A 19303-nucleotide genomic window follows, 5' to 3' on the forward strand; every position below is an offset into this window, starting at 1 on the left:
AGAGGGAGAAATGAATATGCCGGCACTTCACTTCTCTTGACTCCATGCTTTTATCTGAACAGGGAGTTGGTGTTTTTCTCTGCAGAGCTTGCCAACGAGCGCAGCAAACAAACACCGTGGCCCAGAATCTGGAGGACTTGTTGACTTCGTGAGCCTTTAGTTCTAAATTCACGCTGCGCTGTGTCAGATTGCCTCTGATTCATTGTGTATTTGCATATTTTGAAATTATCTCTTCTTTTGTTGGAACTCTCAGAGGAATTTGCATTCCAGTGAGTCATCTCAGTCTTATTATGTCTTTCTAAAGGTGGGGGGAATACACTTGAGGGGGCGCAGTAGAAGCTGCAGCTGAAATCTGTATTTTGCAGTAGTTCATGTTGATGTGGATCTGATTCTTTCTCCCTGAAAAACTATGGAATCCTTCGTCCTGGTGGCCAAGTCTTACATAAGGGAATTACAGCCTGTCTGTCACTTCACCAAGGCTGGCATTCACTTACAAAACCAGCCTGTTTTACTGACTTTACACTAACGGAGCGTCTCACAGTCGGACAATAAAACGAGAACTCAATGAACATGGAGTACGCCTTGTAGACACACGCAACTCAGTTAACAGCACTTAACAAAGTTTAGCAGGTTAGTAATAGTTGACTAGGATGCTATATTATGCAACATTGGAGCACAGAGGATGACAAGACACGAGTAGGCGCTATAGGGGGCTCACATATCTTCAACTCCCAATATTGGGTCACCATGACAAATCTGACATTTCATTTTTAGTGCTTGACCTAAAAATATACTTTATTTCTAGAACCATATGGGTGACAGCAGTTTTTTGTACAGATGTTAATAAAGTTCACCTAGTGATTATTGAAAATAGACAGCAGTCCTCTGTCACACTGCACTGACAAGTGGATGGAGAGATAGATAGATTACTACAGCGCTTTTTCTTATGCTTTTAAATCGCAATAGCACACAGTGTGGGCTGAAATTATTGACTTCCTACAGAATCCTGTTTATGCTTCATTCTCACAAACAAAGATAAATAAGATATTAGTTAATGCAAAATCTAGCTTTCAAATGAGATTTTGTAAGATTAAATAAGATTATCCTAACCAAACTGCATTCTTGTGAAACATGCATTGCTTCACCCCCACCTTGTTAATTATCAAGTCAGCAGTGATCAATCACATTTTTTTGTGTGGAAAGCTGAAATGAGTTTCAAAAGCCCTGCCTAAGCCTGCATTCTGCCAGAATGACATCAGTTGGGTTCAAACCTGTCTGAAAAACATGAAGTATGCTTAAATTAAAACACTCCATGCTACTTTCTAAATAAAGGCAAAGCTAGTTAAGAAATGCCATCTTATCTCTGTCTCATTGTGGTTAAAATGCCCTTTCTAAAGCTCTTGGTTTTTATTGAAAGTCAGAGACAGCTAGCATTGAAAAAACGACTTAAACAAGAGTATGGATGAAAGCAAGTAACACATTAAAAAAAAAACTTGTAAGGTGAGGATGAACATAAAGAGTCTGTCTAGTCTGCTAGAGCTAACAGTTAATTTAGTCTGTCCTTTATAGGTTCTGGTCAGTAGATCTTGTCTCTGTTTGTGAAAAAAATTAAAAAGATTTTATTGAACACTAGGTGTGAAGCTGTGGATTATGTGCCAAGGATTTTAATCACTTAACTTCTGTTTTATGACACTGTGTCACTGGGTGTATCTCTGTGAGGCTACCTGACCAAAATTAATGAAGAATTATAATGAAGATGAAAATAATGAATTGGTTGTTACATCTATTGTACACCTAACAATTCAGGAAAAAAAAAAAAATTATACTGACAATCTGGCCTGGTTTTGCAACTAAAATTTTAGAAATGAATGAAAGGCCACCAACAAGTCCACTACTGAATAGCTCAGGAAGAAAATAATGTGGGTTTTTTGTTGGCCTACTAAAAAAAAAAGATGGCGTGGCATAACTTTTAACGGGGAGCTCATGCTGGGAAATGCTCACACTAAATTAAAGCAATAGCGGGCCAAAATTATGGGCCATATAGATGTAAAAGATTACTGCATAGGCGCAATGGAGGTTTTTCCTGTTAACGGTGGAACCAACAGTTAGGATGTTAGTGAATAATTTATTTTTCACAGAACGTGGGTTAGGCTGGATGGCTTTTTTTCCTCTTTAGTAAGTTATTCCACAACTGCTAATCAATGTCTAATTTTTTTTTGTTGTATTAATGAGCTAAAGTACAAAAGGAAAACTGGTTAAATACTTTACAATGATGCACACATTGAGCTCTTAAAGACTACGGTACTGATCAGAATGTCCGGGTGTGCCAGCAAATGTGGTATTGTTAAAAATATTATCCAAGGATTCAGGTCCTGTTTTGGTCAACTGTTGCAAGTATGAATTTGTCTCTCATTCACTCAAGCAGTCACATTTTTGTAAATCTGTTTGTGTTGCAGTGCCCTCCTTCTGGGGATTGGTAAACTCGGCCTGGAACCTGTGCTCTGTCGGGAAGAGGCAGTCACCAGTCAACATAGAAACCAGCCACATGATCTTCGACCCTTTCCTCACCCCCATAAAGCTGAACACAGGCGGACGCAAGGTAAACGCGTGGACGCAAAGCCGGCCGTTATCTCCGCTGTCCGTTTGATGAATGCGTTTGCCTTCTGCAGCCGGTTGCTCTGCTGTTGTCTGTCCTCTCGGACGCGGCGCTCCGCTGTTCTCAAGCCATTGGTGTCGGTTGCCGTTTTGCAAGCTATTGTAGTTTGGTCAGTTGCAAGGCCCTGATTGATGATCTCAACTTCTGTTTGTGCCGGCAGACAATCTGAGCTATTTGTGTAAACAGCACTCCCTTCGGAGATAAAGTGCAACACAATTCACCTGTTTAAGAGCAGACAGTAGTCGTGCTCCGGTTGAAGAAAAGCTTAAAGTTGATCCTGAGGGCTTTGCAGATAAAATCCTGCAGCCTAACAGCAGATTAGTTGAGAATAGTGCACATTATTTCCTCCTATATAGTTACACTCCAAAGACAGAAATCTGTTCCATCGTGGGCCATATGACAGCAGCTAATTGGGGAGCCTCCACAGATGGGCTGCCTTCAAAAGTGCACACTTGCATGCTGAGATTAATGCTTCGAGTGGGTTATGTTTGTATTCCAGCACAAGCTTGGCCCTGAGCAACAATGGAATGCATAGCACACATTGCAGATAGCCACCCGTGGCACATTGCAGCTGTAAGTTTGCTTCGCTTAGTAGATCTCCGAATAGACACTTGGAGAATCCTCGGGCTGCTGTTTGAGTGGTCTCATTGAAAATTGTTTGGTTTTTAAAATTAATTTGAGTTAAAAGTGCCAATTAGAATAGTAAACAAAGAGTTTCTCATTTACATAATTCAAAAAATGAAACTATTTCCTCCTTTACAGTTCTGGGAGAGCAGCGGACATGTGTGTTTAGAGTGACAATTTTCTGATTTTCTGACTGCATTAGGACACGGTTGAGAGAGGAGGCTAATTTAATATTTACATCTCAACGTGATCACCTTAAAAGTGTCCTCATCAAATTAGATAATTTGATGATTTGTTAAGGATGTCAGCAGGGAGGAACATCTTGGAGCCATTAGAATGAGTATTATTGTCTGCAGAGACACAGCAGCAGTGGAGTGACATTTCTAAAGTTCATGTTGACTGCTAGACAAAAACACAAACACAAAAAGTAGTTAAAATGAAATAGTTTAAATTATTTACTCCACACTTTGGTCTCTTGCGTTGGCTTTGGTTTGTAACTGATTATTCCACTGCGCTTTCCATTTTGTAATGGAAACTGTGATGCACACATACTGAAAGGTGTAACACCTTACAGTTCCCTCTGCTTCTCTTCTCTTCGGTCTTCAAAAAGGCCACCATGCAGCCTCAGAACTACTTTGGTGATGCTATGAGGACGATGCATAACAATATGTTTTATGAACTGAAACATTTCAATTATTTGTCCCTATTTTCTGGAAAGAATGCAGAGCACAGCAGAACTCGTTTTTAACACACTTATTCTTTAATCTTTAGGGCCGAAACTAACTTTTAGGAGCTTATTGAACACATTTGTTGATTCTATGGTTGGTTGTCTCACTGAGACATAGTGCTTTGTGTTACGTATGCGTGCAACTTCCTGACTAGCATCATGACATATAAACAAAGGGTCCCTTTGTTTAAATGTGTATATGGTGACGTGATAGAGTAAATATAAATGAGTCTATGGATTTTTGTGATCTCGGAGCTGAAATGGGATGAAAAAACAAGCATAATTTGATTCAATGAGACAATTCACCTCATCTGCAAGACTGCCCTTGAGGATTGTTACAATTTCCCTGGAGAGTGGACCTTTAAAGCTGGATGCATCAAATGTTCTCATATGTAAGCTGAGCAACGGGAGGTTCAGAATCACGGGTTGAGGGACCCAGCCCGGTTCGCTTGGAGGCGACACAAAAAGAGTCAGGCCAAGATTAAAGCATGTCTAATCAGTCTTCTGTCTTCTTTTGTTGCTTAAAATAAAAGCAATACAAGAAAAAATGCTATTGTGATTTTGTTTTTTGTATGTTAACATTTTAATAAATGAAACATGGGAAATATTTTTTTTTAGTAGAGAGGCTTTAAAGCATGCATATGATTTTAGCATTGTACACATTTATTCATCTAAATTGGTGAACCTTCTTAATCTACAGGAATTCACCCGATCGCATGTGCAGCTGTAAACATTGCAACAAGTACCAAAACTTTGAAAGATGTTCATGAATGAATTTAGCTAAACAGGAAATCACTTACTTGAAAAAAATATAACTTGCTACACATGATTGGACAACAACACAAACCAGTGTACTTTGACGTACATTACCTGACTTTGTTCCCACAATCAGGACTACAGCCACACCACCAGGAATAATTTTAATGTCCTAATTAACTTTCACCAATTTCTGCAGCAATGTTAGTCTGGGTTGGTCTTAGCGTAGCACTACTAGTGTAGCAATCCATGTAAATCCCAGGTCAGCAGTTCTCTTTAAGGCTGTGTAATGCATCAACATTATACAGTTTCTCAATGCGCAACATTATTATCGCTAAAGACTGTTTCGAGTGCGATAATTTTTGGCTAATACTGTATATTCCAATATTAGCCAGTTAGCCACTGGCATCTTTCTTTACACAGCTGAACATCTCAAACTGGATGCGAATGACCTGTCAGGTCACAGAGCACAGGAGGCACAGATGAAAAAGAGAGGACAGAAGAAAATACAAATAAGTCACAAATGATGTCACCATAGCATTCATTTCTAAAATTGTGCAGCCCCTGTTTCTGTGTCGTTACGGCTAGGCATCCTTGCATGACTTTGGTGTGGAGTGCTTTAGATATTGTTATCAGTCATGACACAGAATGAATGTGATGATTGCCTATGACAGATACAGACGCACTCTGTATCTGAGCGAATTCACCAGACTGTCTGTACCATTGCAGTTTAGTACAAACACGTTTACCGCTCAGTTCTCAACAGTTAATCTGGCCCATGTCACAATGCATCTCTGACACAGATGTGATGCCCTGTTAGAAAAATATTGCTCTTTATTGGTCACCGTCACCAGATTTATGTTTCAAATCACTTCAAGGGACATTTGAAACGACAGCTGAAGGTCATCTGTAAAATATTAATGTGGGTTGTAATAAGCTTCTTGCACATGATGGGTTATTAGGTATCTCTTTTATGGAGGAGGCATGTCAACTGAATTACAATTTCACCACAAATAATTTGAAACCTTATTATTTACTGTTGTCCTGTGGCCTTCAAGAACAACAGCTTACTGTAACACCCACACATACAGATAAAGGCCAAATATCACAACCTATCTGCAGGAAACGTTTCCTTCGTTTTAGAATGCCAGTTTTGGACCGTGTCGTCCTTTCTATTTTCCTTTATCTCCCCCCCACCTCCATTCCCTGCAGTGGCCTAAATGTAATCTGTTGTGTCTCCATCTCTCTGAGCACCTGAGCTGTCAGCCGGTGAACACGAAGCCGGCTTCACCTTGTCAGTGCTGATTCATCTCCGCTCTGTCTCTGGCTGTTTGGCAGCCAGTCAGCCTTGGCCAAACACGCTGCGGAGACCAGTAAAGAGCTTCCGCTCAGGTTCGCGGTGGCTCAGCTCGCCACTTCGACACAGGGAGGGCTCAAGCCCACTTTTTTTGCTCCAGGGAAGAAGCCGAGGGAAAGATTAACCCCCCCCCCCCCCATCATCCGCCAATACGCAACACAATCATGAACACGGCTCAGGGAAGATGAACACTGCTCTTAATGGATTTTTGTGCTGCTCCGTATTATGGCTAATGAACAGTTAAAGGGAATTAAATTGACCTCCAAAGAGAAATTTTAATTAACGACATGGAGATACGTGAGACTCTGTGCGACGGATTGAAGGAATCACAGTTATTAAAAAGGCACTATTAATTGAATATTTACTCTGCCATAGATGAGCTGCAATTACTTGAAGAGATTTTAATGAATTTAATCATTCTGAAGCCTCATTGGTGGGAAAGACAAGTTTGGTCCTTTTGAACTGTGGAGTGATTCAATTAAATCTTAGTTCCAGTGAAACCAGATCAAGGTTTTGCCCTGTTCCCTCCAAATGCAAAGATTCTCCTTACAGAGGGACAATCTCCAGGTTTGTCTACAGCACAGAAAGGAGTCTGATCCACCCTTAACTGGCACAACTCCATGTTCAGTCAGGCAGAGTCATGCCTTTCTACTCTCTGTGCATTTACTTTCCCTATGCCTGTCTTGTTTAACACATTGTTCTGCTGCCTTGATCAGCCAGATGAGTGTATCTCGCAAGCAGACAGTTTGATCCGATGCCTCCCTGCACTATCGTCAGCCGTGAGTCTGAATGATTACAGGTACTGTCAAGTTTAACAGCAAACAGCGGGCTCTTTAAAAGGAAAAAAAAACAGCTGCAGTGTTAAACTGAAACAACGGCGCGCTCTTGTGTGTTCGCTACTTGTCAAGGTCACCAGAAACTGGCTAATTGGTTGCTGGAGCTCCGTCTGTTCATGACTCTAATATCCTGAGTTTGATGGCATGTTTGATACAGTCAGACTGAGGTCAGAGATTGTTGTCAGGTTTGTTCCTTGTTGTTTCAATACTTCCGGAGTAATTTCTGAAACGTGCTTGGCTGCTGCATCTCCTGTAATCTTATCTTTTCAGCCAAACATGAACAGCAGAGTGCATGAATATCTTGTACTGTTCATGGTTTGGATGGATGGAAAGAATAAAACTTTACACCAGTTTTGGAGACGCAATTTATAAAATAAGCATTTTTCGGGAAGTGTAAGTGTCATAAATTCAATGAAGTATTTGATTCACTGCATGAGGTTCACACATCCATGTGAAAACAAGACTGATTATGTAAAATTTGGTTAAATTTTAAATTTTACCAAAAAGTGAAATATGACCATTATTTTGAAGAAGGGGGAAATTATTTAACCCTTTAAGGCCTTAGTTTCAAATCTTTTGGTGGATATCTTATTGGTTATTTTAATTGCACAAAGTTCTTTAAATGTCCTGTGAGAAAATATATTTGTCCATAACAACTGGAACGTTCAATATCTAGCAAGTTATTTTCGCAATTTACCATCTACTAAAAGAGAGTTTTATGAGAGTAAACCACAGGTCTCAAACTCCAGTCCTCCAGTCGCTGTCCTGCAGTTTTTAGATGTGCCACAAGTACAAAACACTGGAATGAAATGGCTTAATTACCTCCTCCTTGTGTAGATCAGTTTTCCAGAGCCTTTCTTGGCCCTGTTTAACTAGCCCCAGTGTAGCACTCATAACTTTGTTCTATTTGTCCAAGCTGAGAGTGGAAAACTACTCTAGATAAGATACGTAGAACCTTGCAACTGTCCATAACCTCAAAAAACCTTTGATTTCAAGAGCCTTTTTAAGATTCTTTACAATAATAAAGTAGAAGTTTGCAGTAATGAAGCCTTTTTTTGTATTTGATACAGTGAATGCAACATGGAACGTTACATTTCACTCAGCAGCATGTGAATTGACTTAATTTACCATAATCTCCCCCAGCCCCACCCCAGAAGCTCTTCTGTAAAAAAATGAGACACTATAAACAAATGTTCACTCATAACTCATTTATTATCCTTTGTGGCAACAAGGCCCATTATAAGACTCTTCAGTGGCTTGTGCAAGTCAACCTGGAATAACTACACAACTTTACCGCTGCAGGACTCTAAGCTCATAAGCAAGGTAAAAACACTCACTAAGCTACGCAAAGTGCGGACTGCTTGTATTCATGGTTAAAATCCATTTCTTTTGGAGACTTTTTTAAAATTCTGTTCCATTAATGCAAATGTTCTCAAAGATTTTAAGACTGGGTATTACCGTACCTGATTTCTTTTGTTTTCCATCTTGCTATATGACATGGATGTGACAAATGATGTTTATGCTTTCTCTTCATCATGCTCTGTCAGCACTGCTTCGTCAGCCCTGCCTGTAAAGCAATATAAATATGACTGTCCCTGCAGCTTCTCAAATTGTCCTCCTGTTAAAAAACAACAACAAAAAAACTGTCAAAATACTTGTCAAAGTTGAAAGGGATGGAAGATACGGACAGCACCCCCATAGGTAGTGTTGGCAGTTCAGAGATAAAAATCAGTCCTGCAACGCTTTGGCGTGGAGATAAGCTTGAATGTCAAAGAGCATCTCCCCAGGTTATACCACCCACAGCTGAGCTAAAATAATTTGTTTTCCGGTTTGCACAGATCCCAACACCTGTGCTTCATCTCATTCAAACTGTTTTATTTTTTCCTCTTTGCCTGCGTGAGTCGCTGAATATATTAGCAGGCTGAATACTTCCTGATTTTCTGTTGTAGTGCAGAAAGAAGTTAAAATCGGTGAGAACTATAATGAGGAAAAACAGAAAAGGATGGAGCATATTTCATCCATTTTGCTTGTACCAGTTAACACCAAATTGTTGTACCATGTTAGTGAACTAATTTTTTAGATTGTAATTATAACAAATGGTCCATAAGCTACTTCTTCCTAGTTGGATTTTTAGAAGAACTTTTAGTCTTTAACTAGTTGATCTCATTTTGCTTGAGGATAGCTAAATGTGATTTGCATAGTGATTTCTCTGCTGCAGCTGAATCATGTGAAAATCATACAAAAAAGAAAAAGTGCGAGTACACAACTTGGTGGAACTCCATGGTTACTAGATGAGAGGTAGACACAAAATGTGTGGGGGAAAACAGGCAGTGAAATCTTAAAAAGCTTTTGGGAAGATGCTTATCAAATTTCAGGATCTGTAATTGATTTTAGCTGCCAAACATATCGTATGATGTAGGGTTATTATAAAAAGACTAGCATAGATGCAAAAATTTAAAAAAACTCAAATTTCAATGTTGATAGTTGGAACAACACTGAATACAAAAGCTGATCATGTAAGCCAATAAATTGTCCAGTGGTCACTCTTGTGAAGTGTATACAGTAATTCTGTTTGGTCTCAGCGGCACAAAGCAGCGATCAAACCTGCTAGGAAATTATTAAATAAATCCAGTTTTATGATCACATCTCATTAGTTCTTTTGGCTGACCAACTATCAACCATCATCAGCATAAAGTTTTTTTGTTTTTTAATTATTATTTCAGCTTCATTTAATACTTCCCAGGTAATGTTTTTAGTAGCTGATTTGTCTCGTTTTAACTATACATGTCCATCAAGTGGAATATGTTTCATTTTCAGCTCAACTGTGTTTTTCTTTCTTCTCTCAAATTTCACATTTCAAACATGAACTTAAGAGATGTGACAAGGTTACATTTTCCTTCTTGTCAGGTACAAATGTTAACTCATGTACATGGAAGAGTAAAAGGCCTGATTAGTCTGCAAACAAAAGCCTACGTTAGCACAAAAAATCCGGAGTGTGAATTACAATAAGCCAAATATTCAGCTATGCAAATTAATATTTAAATTATGGGGACACAAGGATAGTTGCACTTAATCTGTGAACGTGATGCAGCGTTACAGAAGGGAGAGCGGGCCACCGTACAGGAAGATGTGGCATCACCTAATGGTGGCCAGCGCTCACGTATTGCAATTTCTTCTGACACATGGGCCATTGCAAGCTTAGGGATGCTTCACGTGTCTCTCATTTCACAGCGAGGTGTATGTGGAGTGGTGCTGTTTGAGCCAACATGCAGAGCAGCCATCCATCTGAATCTAAATTAGCAGAGAGGCTGGAGGCCAGGGGAGGGGTGTATGAAGCAGGTCAGGGAATAGGCTGTTGTTGTGACAAAAAGTAAATCCAAAATCTTTTTCCGGATACACAGCACACCTCCACACATGTACAAAAATACAGATTTGATGAAAAAAACAAAAACAAATAAGCATTCAGCAGAATAGAGTAATCTTTGGAGAGGGTTAAAGTAAACCCTAAATTGGACCATTGTCCAATTCCCAAATTGGACAATGGTCCAATTTGGGGCCTTTTTATTATGAGGTCTTTTCATTGGTTATCAGATATTTGATTTTGTCTGTAAAGTAACAGCCAGAGAGTACAGGATAGTGGATAATGGAACAAGAACATTACGCATCAATATGTAAACACAACTTGAGGCTAGTAGATCAGTTTTATGAGCAACATTCCTTCAGAGATTTTAGGGGGAGGCGAAATGTTGGTGAATAGATCTATATTTTTTTTTTCTTTATGGTAGGTTGTAATTTTGTTACTCCGTAAAGTCTGTGAATCCCATAACTGATGAGATGAATGTCACCATGATTTTTCTCTAAGATAAATGAATAAATCAATCAATGACTTAAGAAATGTAAGTATTACAATATATTAAAAACTATTGTGTAAAATGAAAGCATGTAAAGGCTTTGAATTGTTAGAGACTGAAGTGTTATGACACTGCAAAAAAAAAAAAAAAAGAAACAGTGCACTGCATAGCAATAGGTGGGGGAGGGTGAGTGAAACCTTGTGCCACATGTGGCCATGATCTCTCCAGTACTTGTTGGCATCACAATGAATGGAGTGCAAACCACACCACCAGATGACATGAAACAATACATTGCTATAAAACCCACTAACAAAAAAAAATAAACAAAAAACAATGTAAAATGTTTTAATTTAAAAAATGCTTACTGCATTCACCCAATTAGTGACCAATATTGTATAATTTTTGTTGTTTACTAGTTTGCCAGTCATAGATTTGACCTTTTCTCTGCTTGTGAATTGCTCTCTTTTGACCCTTTTTGGAACGCTATGAAGAGCTAAACCTATATAAAGTAAAATGATGCTGAACATGGAGGAACATTTGCATTGGCATCGAATTATCAATTTGATCCTCTTTGATCTCATCTGGTATACTGCATGGGAATTATTTCTATTACTCAGTATAATCTTGGACTTGATATCTAACTCGAGTTCCCATGTATATTTCTTTTTTGTGTCTAGTGTTTTACGCTCCCGCGGTTATCTTTTTATGGCCTTTCCATTTGTTCCTATTTGCTCAGCCTGGTTACCGGTGCCGGATTAGAGGAGCCTGCTTTCTGTGCTTGTGCTGTCGGGGTATTATAGTGGCAGAGAGAGATAGCGAGCACATACAAGGTGCTAAATGTGCACAACAGGATGTGCCAAGATGACTCAAAGAGCAGTAGCAGTTGGTCATACTCCACTGTTATCCCGTAATCCTCCAGCATAAATATGCAGGCAGGGGAAGGTGGGTTACACTGAGCTTCGTCTTTGTTATGCGCAAAACTTTAGCAGATTGGAAGCAGAAAATCTGGAAGAATGGATTTTTACTAAAAAGCATGATTAGGATTTATCTTGTTAACTTCCTGTAAGCTTTCATCTCTAACTTTTATTGGTAAAACACAAACCGAGGGGTGTTTATTATCTTTATTGTAAACTGACTGTTTCTTAAGAAATGAGATTATGTCCCAAAAATTCTTGCAGCTGCTATGAAGACACATAATGGTTTCCTGCATTTACTTAGAAAAGGAAATTAATCAAGTTTATACTTCAGTTTTGATTTTTGCTCCAAACAATCAAAAACATCATCATTGAAAAATATTATTTTTTAAATATAAAATCCTGACCAAAATAATAAGATCCAGGGTGAAAGCGTTCAAAAGGAACAGTTTCTATATGACACAAAGAAGTTGCTTCTACATGGCATAGAAGTTAGTCTATCATCCAGGGAGAGCACCAACTAGACTAAATTCTCCTCTGTATCAAAATTAAACAGGTGGATGATTCCAGTATATTAATGCTATATTTGTATATATGTAAATAAAACTCTCAGTGAACGTTTTCCAGGCATAATTCTGGAGCACACTCTTCAAATTGACCATATATTCAGTTTGACCTGGAAATGCCAAAGGGATTTCACATTAGGAGCTGAAAAGTGTTGGACTGAAAAGGGATTGGTTTCCCTCCAGGATTTTATTGGGGAAAAATGGAAGATGACTTATAAATGAAAAACTTGAATGCAATTGCAAAATTGAAAACCAAATATAGTGTTAACTCAATTTTCCTTTTAAAGTCACATGTGTAGATCTGCACCCTACAATTTCTGTCTTCAATTGTTATTTTATGGTGGAAATGATTTCTTTTGCATGTGTTTCACAAAATAATATCACCATAATTCACTCTGCAGTTATTTTCTTGTTCCCAATAGACGGGCTATATCTAAGATATGCAAAAGTTGCCCTTTAGTTTTAATATCCTAATGTGCCGGTGAGCATAAAAGATGAAAAGCAAGCAGAGTCCACCCTGTGAGGTTTGCATATGTTAGGATGATTAAAGGTAAGGAAAACAGTCAAAGATATTTAAAATGAGATTTCTGTCTTCATATTAACCTTTAACTTCCAGCTGTAGTAGACTACTTGTCTGATTTAAGAAATATTTTCAAATTCTCCTCAATCCATTTTCAGTTCCAACATGCCAGGGCATATATGAGAAGTTCTGCATTTTCCTCTAACCAGGTAAAGAGATTTTACCTAGACTTGGTGTACCTTACACAGAGAGATACAGAAGACATCCAATAGTCTTTTGGTACTCATACTTTGGAAGTGGTTAAGGAAAGGATGTGCCAGCACTACTGGTTAGGAAATCCCTGCCTTGGTTTGATAAGATTCAACTGCAGCTTCTGTACAAGTAGTGGATGAAAGCTTTTCATTTTGAAGAACCATACAACTATACCTTTAACTTGACTAGACATATTTCTCTTAGGATCTTTCTATATTCTATGTGTGACTGTATCCAACCTAATAGTCTGAACAAAATGTCTGAGATGTCTGAAAAATGATTTTCTGACTTTTAAAAGCATCATTGATCTGTTTTCTTTGCTTTATTGACTGCAGAAGCAACTTCATAATGTAACAGACTGACTTAACAGGGAATTGAAATTATTTTTTTTAGCATTTTTAACAAAAACAAAACCCCTACATTGTATCAGTTATCTCTAAAGACTTTCTTAAACAACCCTCACTGTCTTACTGACTCATCCAAATTCTTCCTGTGTCGTGCCTGTAATCTAACCAAGTCAGGTTATGATAATTGATGGAGTCAATCTGCCGCCTGCCAGGACTCTCTGTGCATCTTTGTTGCTGATGAAGACAGATTATTTAACCTAACGGGGTTACTAGACTTCTGAGAAAGTGACACAGAGTGGAAGACTGACAAACCTATCACTCCGACTGTCCCTAGACAAAATAAGAAGCAGATGCTTGAGTAAGTGAACCTTGAATTTTATTTAGGAGATCTGATGGACTGCTTAGATGGGATGAACAATGTCTGCATGAGTTTGTAGATGCAAAAGTAAAAAACTGAGTGAATCATGCCTCATCATGCTGAGTGATTTATGCCGTGACATTTTATCCTGTTCATCTGACAAGTACAGGGTCCTCCACTGGTTATACCGGTACTCTAGGCTGTTCTTCTGCTTCTTTATGCTACTTTGATTTTCATTAACCAAAACATGACAACTAGTGTCTACAGTTGAAGCATCCTTCCCCTGGTAACACAGCTGGTGTATGCCATTTTTTAAAAAAAGTGCTTAATTAAGACTTACAGAATGTGATAAAGATCCTAAGGCTTTCCAACTAGACTCTGAGACCGTGAGATAAGATGGTAATTTTAGGAAAGAAGTGCCTCCAAAGTGACCCTACCCCCCAAAATGAACCAAACAAATTTAATCTATTGCCTATAGGCCACTGTGGACAACTAGTCATTTGGATAGTTGTTCACTAATTGTGTCAACTATACAAAGGACAGTTGCCAAAGGATTGTCTTGGCAACTGTCCATTTTGGACTACTTGTCCAAAATGAACAACTAGTCCTTTGGGTAGTTTTTGTCCATTTTATGACTATTCATAATTATTCGGGTTGTGTTCAATATTAGGAAAGTACACTACAAGGTAAATTTAATAAACTACATGATGTAGTAGCAAAACAGTGTCATAGAAGAAAGTTACCTACCTGGCATCCAACCTGGAGTTTTACAAGCAAATTGTAAACTATTTGGGTCCAAAATCATCAAGGTAACGTTAAGTGCATGGTTTTGTGTCATTTTACGTTTACCATGTGATGGATTGGTCACATGACTAGGTTGTGCCCAAGTTCTTTGTTTGTAGGATAAGTTTGTTTTGGGCTAGAGCCAAACTATAAACCTCTGGCCTACTCTACTAGACCTGAGTTGCTCTCCTACAACTCTTCTCTCCGAGCCCCTGACACAGATCCAATAAAGAGTTGTTAGGGTTACATCCTGTCATTGACTTTAACCTGCAAACTAAACCACAAAGAGCAAATGTAAAAGGGCTTTCTTTTTGACCCCGCAGGCTACTCTTTTGAACCTTTTACTGATTTTCCCAAGAGAAAGAGCTGCAACGCTGCAATTCCCACAGTTTCTACAGAATAGATGCTGTTTTGCCGGAAGAGTGAGTCCCTGGTGGATTCATGCTCCGGATGGTGTTACTAAATATTGACCATGTAGGAAACCAAACCCATTGAATTGAGTGACTCCAAAGCTATAAAAGCTACATTATATTGCTGTCTAAAATATTTATGAAAATCTTTAAGTTGTTTTCTGCTCTATAAAAATCAAATCACCTTTTTTTTTTTTTTTGTCAAACATTTTAGCGTGTAACATGAATCTCTCCAGGGATATCAAATGTATTTTATACAAAAGAGCGTTAGGAAAGCCTATGTGATTAAATACCTTTACTGTAAAATTTAGTGAAAATACTTTTGGTTCCTTAGATTTCTTCTGATTTTGCTCTTTTGTCTCAATGTTTCAAATCATCAAATAAATTTTAATAAAAGATGAAAATAACATGATTAAATACAAAACAAGAAATCTGGGTATTTGGCCTTTTCTTTTTTGGCAGAATTGTTTTCATTCACATTGGGAGTTTCAATGCTTTTTTGAGGTTATGCAACACCACCTTTATTCTAAACTTTGATTAGACCATTGCACAAGATTATTGTCCTGCTGTAATAATCATTTGTATAATTCATTATTGGCAGGTTGTTCAGTCTCATAGTCCTTTTAAAGACTATTCCAGTTCTTGTGTTTTCCCCTCTTTTCAAGCTGAGCGATTTTTCCCTAGAAGAAACAAGCTAATCAGTCGTTCAAGCTGCTTCTGTTCTCTGCTGACTTTGATTGCAAAATGTTTGATATTTAACATTTTGTGAACCTTTACAGAGTTAAGAGATTGTCAAGTTTGTTGCACACTCATTTTCTGCTTCATTTTACTGACACTTCTGTAACGTTATAGTCCATCAAGATAGAATGATAAACACTGTCGTGGTGATTCTGGTTCCAAGAAGGAGCAAATAGACTGGTTAAAAAGGTAAAATATTTTCAAAGGAATGGCCAAGAAAATATATATATGTATATATACAGTATATACAGAATATCTGCAAATATTCTGTTGTATCTCACAAATGCATACATTTTTAGTTTGCTATTTCTGAGCTGCTAAAGACTTGTTTGCCTTCAACTACTTTGAGGTCTTTTTTTTTTACTTTCAAACAAGCTCACTGTGATGTGACATCTTTATAGATCAGCTGGCATAAGGCAAATTAACTGCTATGAATAATTACTGCACAGAACCTTACTTAAAGCTCACTTAAACTTCATTAGGCCTTTAAGGTCTATAACTATTTTAAATGGAGAAGATTTTATGGAGTTTTTATTTTTTAGGTGTTCTAGCTTGCTTCATGTGGTCAGACAGGCTCTGTACAAGTGATGTACTGATTGTAGAAGTCAACCAGTACAGAGAGCTCTGCCTTCTAAAGCCAATTCCCAAATTAAAGTCAAATTATTTAAGTTATGTTTGATATGTACAGCATTTTTACAACAAATGAAGTTAATATAGTTACTTGATTGTGCTATAAAACGGCGCTTAATTCCTGTAAAATACATAATATATCTCCTTTAAAACACTGTTTTATGACAAACAATGAAACAGGACATTTGTTGGAAAACAAAACTGAGAAATTACATTCATTTTAACAAAGTATTGTGTTAAACTCAATATAAAATGAAATCTATTCTGAAAGCAGTGGAGACTTCGAGCCCTGATCAGAACGGGGGGAGAGTATGTTTGTATTTTGTGAGCTTAATGTGGTCAAAGTTGTTTACTATCCTCTGTGTTCTGATTTAAACTTTTCTTTATTCAAATGTATAAATAAAGTCAGATGTTTTGATAATCTGATAACATTTAAAGTTGGATTAATGCTATGAACATTTTGCATTTGTTGCTTTTGCCTGTAAGTCGTGGGAGAGAAGACGAGTGCGATATCCCAGTTGAGTTTAAGTTGTAAAGATATTTTTGTGGAGCATGTGATCTGTAGGCGGCCATTTTGCTTTAGTTTTGGGGTGTCTTATAAGCAAAAGCAGCCTAGACACTAGAGGTGCATGCCACTTAAATAAAATCAATCAATCAAGCAGTAATCGCGACTGGCTGTGGTAAGTAAAACTGAGCTACAACAACATGGCTGAGGATTTGACAAGGACGACAGGCATGACTTAAAGTAGGACCAAGTTATTTGGGGTAGCTTTTTACTCTTAATAAATGACATTTAAATAGTTTTGTCAATTGAATATGATTATTTTTATTGATAAAAAGCAGTTGGATTATCTTTTTAAACCTCTATGTGTGCCACAAATTTAAAAGAACTGTATGAAATACGTAAAAGGGAAAAATGCTTTTTTTTTTTTTTTTTTGCATAGAACCTGCAAAATAGGTTTGCCTTCTCAAAAAACGTTCACAGCTCCAGATGCTCCTTGCTGACATGGCTTGTTTCACCTAAATGTTGCAGATCATACCAACAGAATTTCGTAAGCTCTGTCCAGACAAACAGCACTGTGCAGCCTTTGTGTCCCCAGTGCATATCTGCCTAGAGAAATCTACATGTTTCTCACAGCTTATTTCTCATCCATCAGAGTAGCTGACAGCCGGCTCACAGCCCCTCGAGATGATATACTGCTCCATCACCTCTCTCCACCCCTCACACACCCTTTGTCCCCCCCCCCCCCCTTATTTTGTTGCCCCATAATCCTATACACTCCTCAGTCATTAAACAAAGGTCTCAAGAGCCTCATGATGAGTATAGTAATGATAGTCCTGTTTTATGGGCCTGCTCTTTCAGAAGACATTTTTCCCAGAGGCACCTGTTTTTTTTTTTTGTTTTTTTTCTGTGTTTGAATCTTTTTCTGGGTATTTGTAAAATAGGTGGCATTATAAAACTGATGTAAGCCTGCACTTAGTCCCCTGTTCCCAGATGGATTAGTGTCCATTATATTCAGGATGAAGAGCTAAAGATGGCACAAAAGGGAGAAGTCTCTGCTACCTTAAGGCGGTGCCGCCTCCTGGTTGAACCTCCAACCCCTGCCGCCTCCTTTCTCGTAGCAGGAAATGAGCAACAAATGAATCATGTGTTTTGCATTCGGACATTTATTACGACGAATTTAATGTTTCGCAGTTTGCCGAGCCCGTTTAGCATTTTGTAGATGCCGTTGTCGGTAGCACAACACGCTTACGGGAAATCAGCTGGGATGCGCAGGTCTGTTTTCGCCGAGAATGCGCTGAGAATTAATTGCATGCTTTGTTTTTGGTAACAATAAAATGATGTCACGTCAAAAATGTTCTAATTCCTTCTGAGTCTCTCGGATGGCATTTGCTGAAGATATACCTCTGAGGCGCCAAGCGGCTATGGTGCATTCATAATGGAGACAATTTATTTTTTTTCAAGTGATCAACTAAATAAATCCTCCTGTGTCAAAAGTACACATCTCTGAATGGAAACCTGGAAACACTGGAAGCTGTGCCAGAACACAATGTAGGCAGTGAGTGACAGTTCAATGAAAAGACATGAACAGCCGTTTTAAACTAATATTATTTACTCTGACAGCACACTTTTAACGGAGTTCCTCAGGTGAATGAATCTCAAGCGCTACCACTGGCTGAAAAGTACGTTTTTTTTTCATATGAAAGTATAAAATCTGGTTTTAAGAGCAGAGAACTACTCAGATTTGATCAGGACAGAAATACGAGGTTGTAGTAAAACAGACTACAATAAAATATGGTAATATTTAATAAATCTGCCCATTGCCTAATCTATCAAAAATCTACTTGGATGATGAAATATAGGAAAGAAGATTCTTTCAGTTTTCAGAACAATGTTGGAATCATCCAACCCATTACACCTACGGTAATGGTTGTGTTTGTAGTAAAATCAACATAAAATGTGAGAGGAACTTTAAGCAAAATACATTAGACTTTTTTTTTAGGACATACACACTAAACAAAGATCTAACGTGTACAATGAAGACACACCTGTTAAATTTAGGTTTTTCTCTGAAATTAATACATTATACTGTTTCTGAGATCATTTACGTTGTTTTTAATTGTAGGCATACGAGAGACTTATTGTGGGGCCTTTAAGTTGAAACAAATACTGGATTATATGTGAGACCTTAAAATGTGAAGCATTTTTTTGAAAAATGTTGTGTAATGACTGCCATCATAACAATATTGTTTTCTCTAGAATTTCTCATTTCTAATTTACCATGTGTAGTGGTTATCATCATGGTTAAAGTTAAAATGGCAGCAGCACAGTAACTTTCTTGGACAGCACCAGACAACCACAATATACTATAAATGCTTTGGTTAAAACAGTTGGGGTTCTCTTGTGCACCATAGTGTTAACAGTATTCACCAGAAGACATTGACATCGACTGCGCAAAGACAACTCAGGTTGTCCG

At 38.0% G+C, this 19303-nt stretch overlaps 1 protein-coding gene across 3 annotated transcripts in view; it reads left to right on the forward strand.

Annotated features, from left to right (window-relative positions):
- ca10 (carbonic anhydrase 10) overlaps positions 1 to 19303 on the forward strand; it is a 366634-nt gene that overhangs the window by 176284 nt on the left and 171047 nt on the right. For all 3 annotated transcript variants that reach the window (XM_023341541.1, XM_023341542.1, XM_005806710.3), the window contains one exon: positions 2457 to 2599. In XM_023341541.1, the coding sequence (XP_023197309.1) occupies positions 2457 to 2599 (143 nt within the window). The remainder of the gene's footprint in view (positions 1 to 2456; positions 2600 to 19303) is intronic.

This window comes from Xiphophorus maculatus, chromosome 10, assembly GCF_002775205.1.
Source record: "Xiphophorus maculatus strain JP 163 A chromosome 10, X_maculatus-5.0-male, whole genome shotgun sequence".
Taxonomy (NCBI): domain Eukaryota; kingdom Metazoa; phylum Chordata; class Actinopteri; order Cyprinodontiformes; family Poeciliidae; genus Xiphophorus; species Xiphophorus maculatus.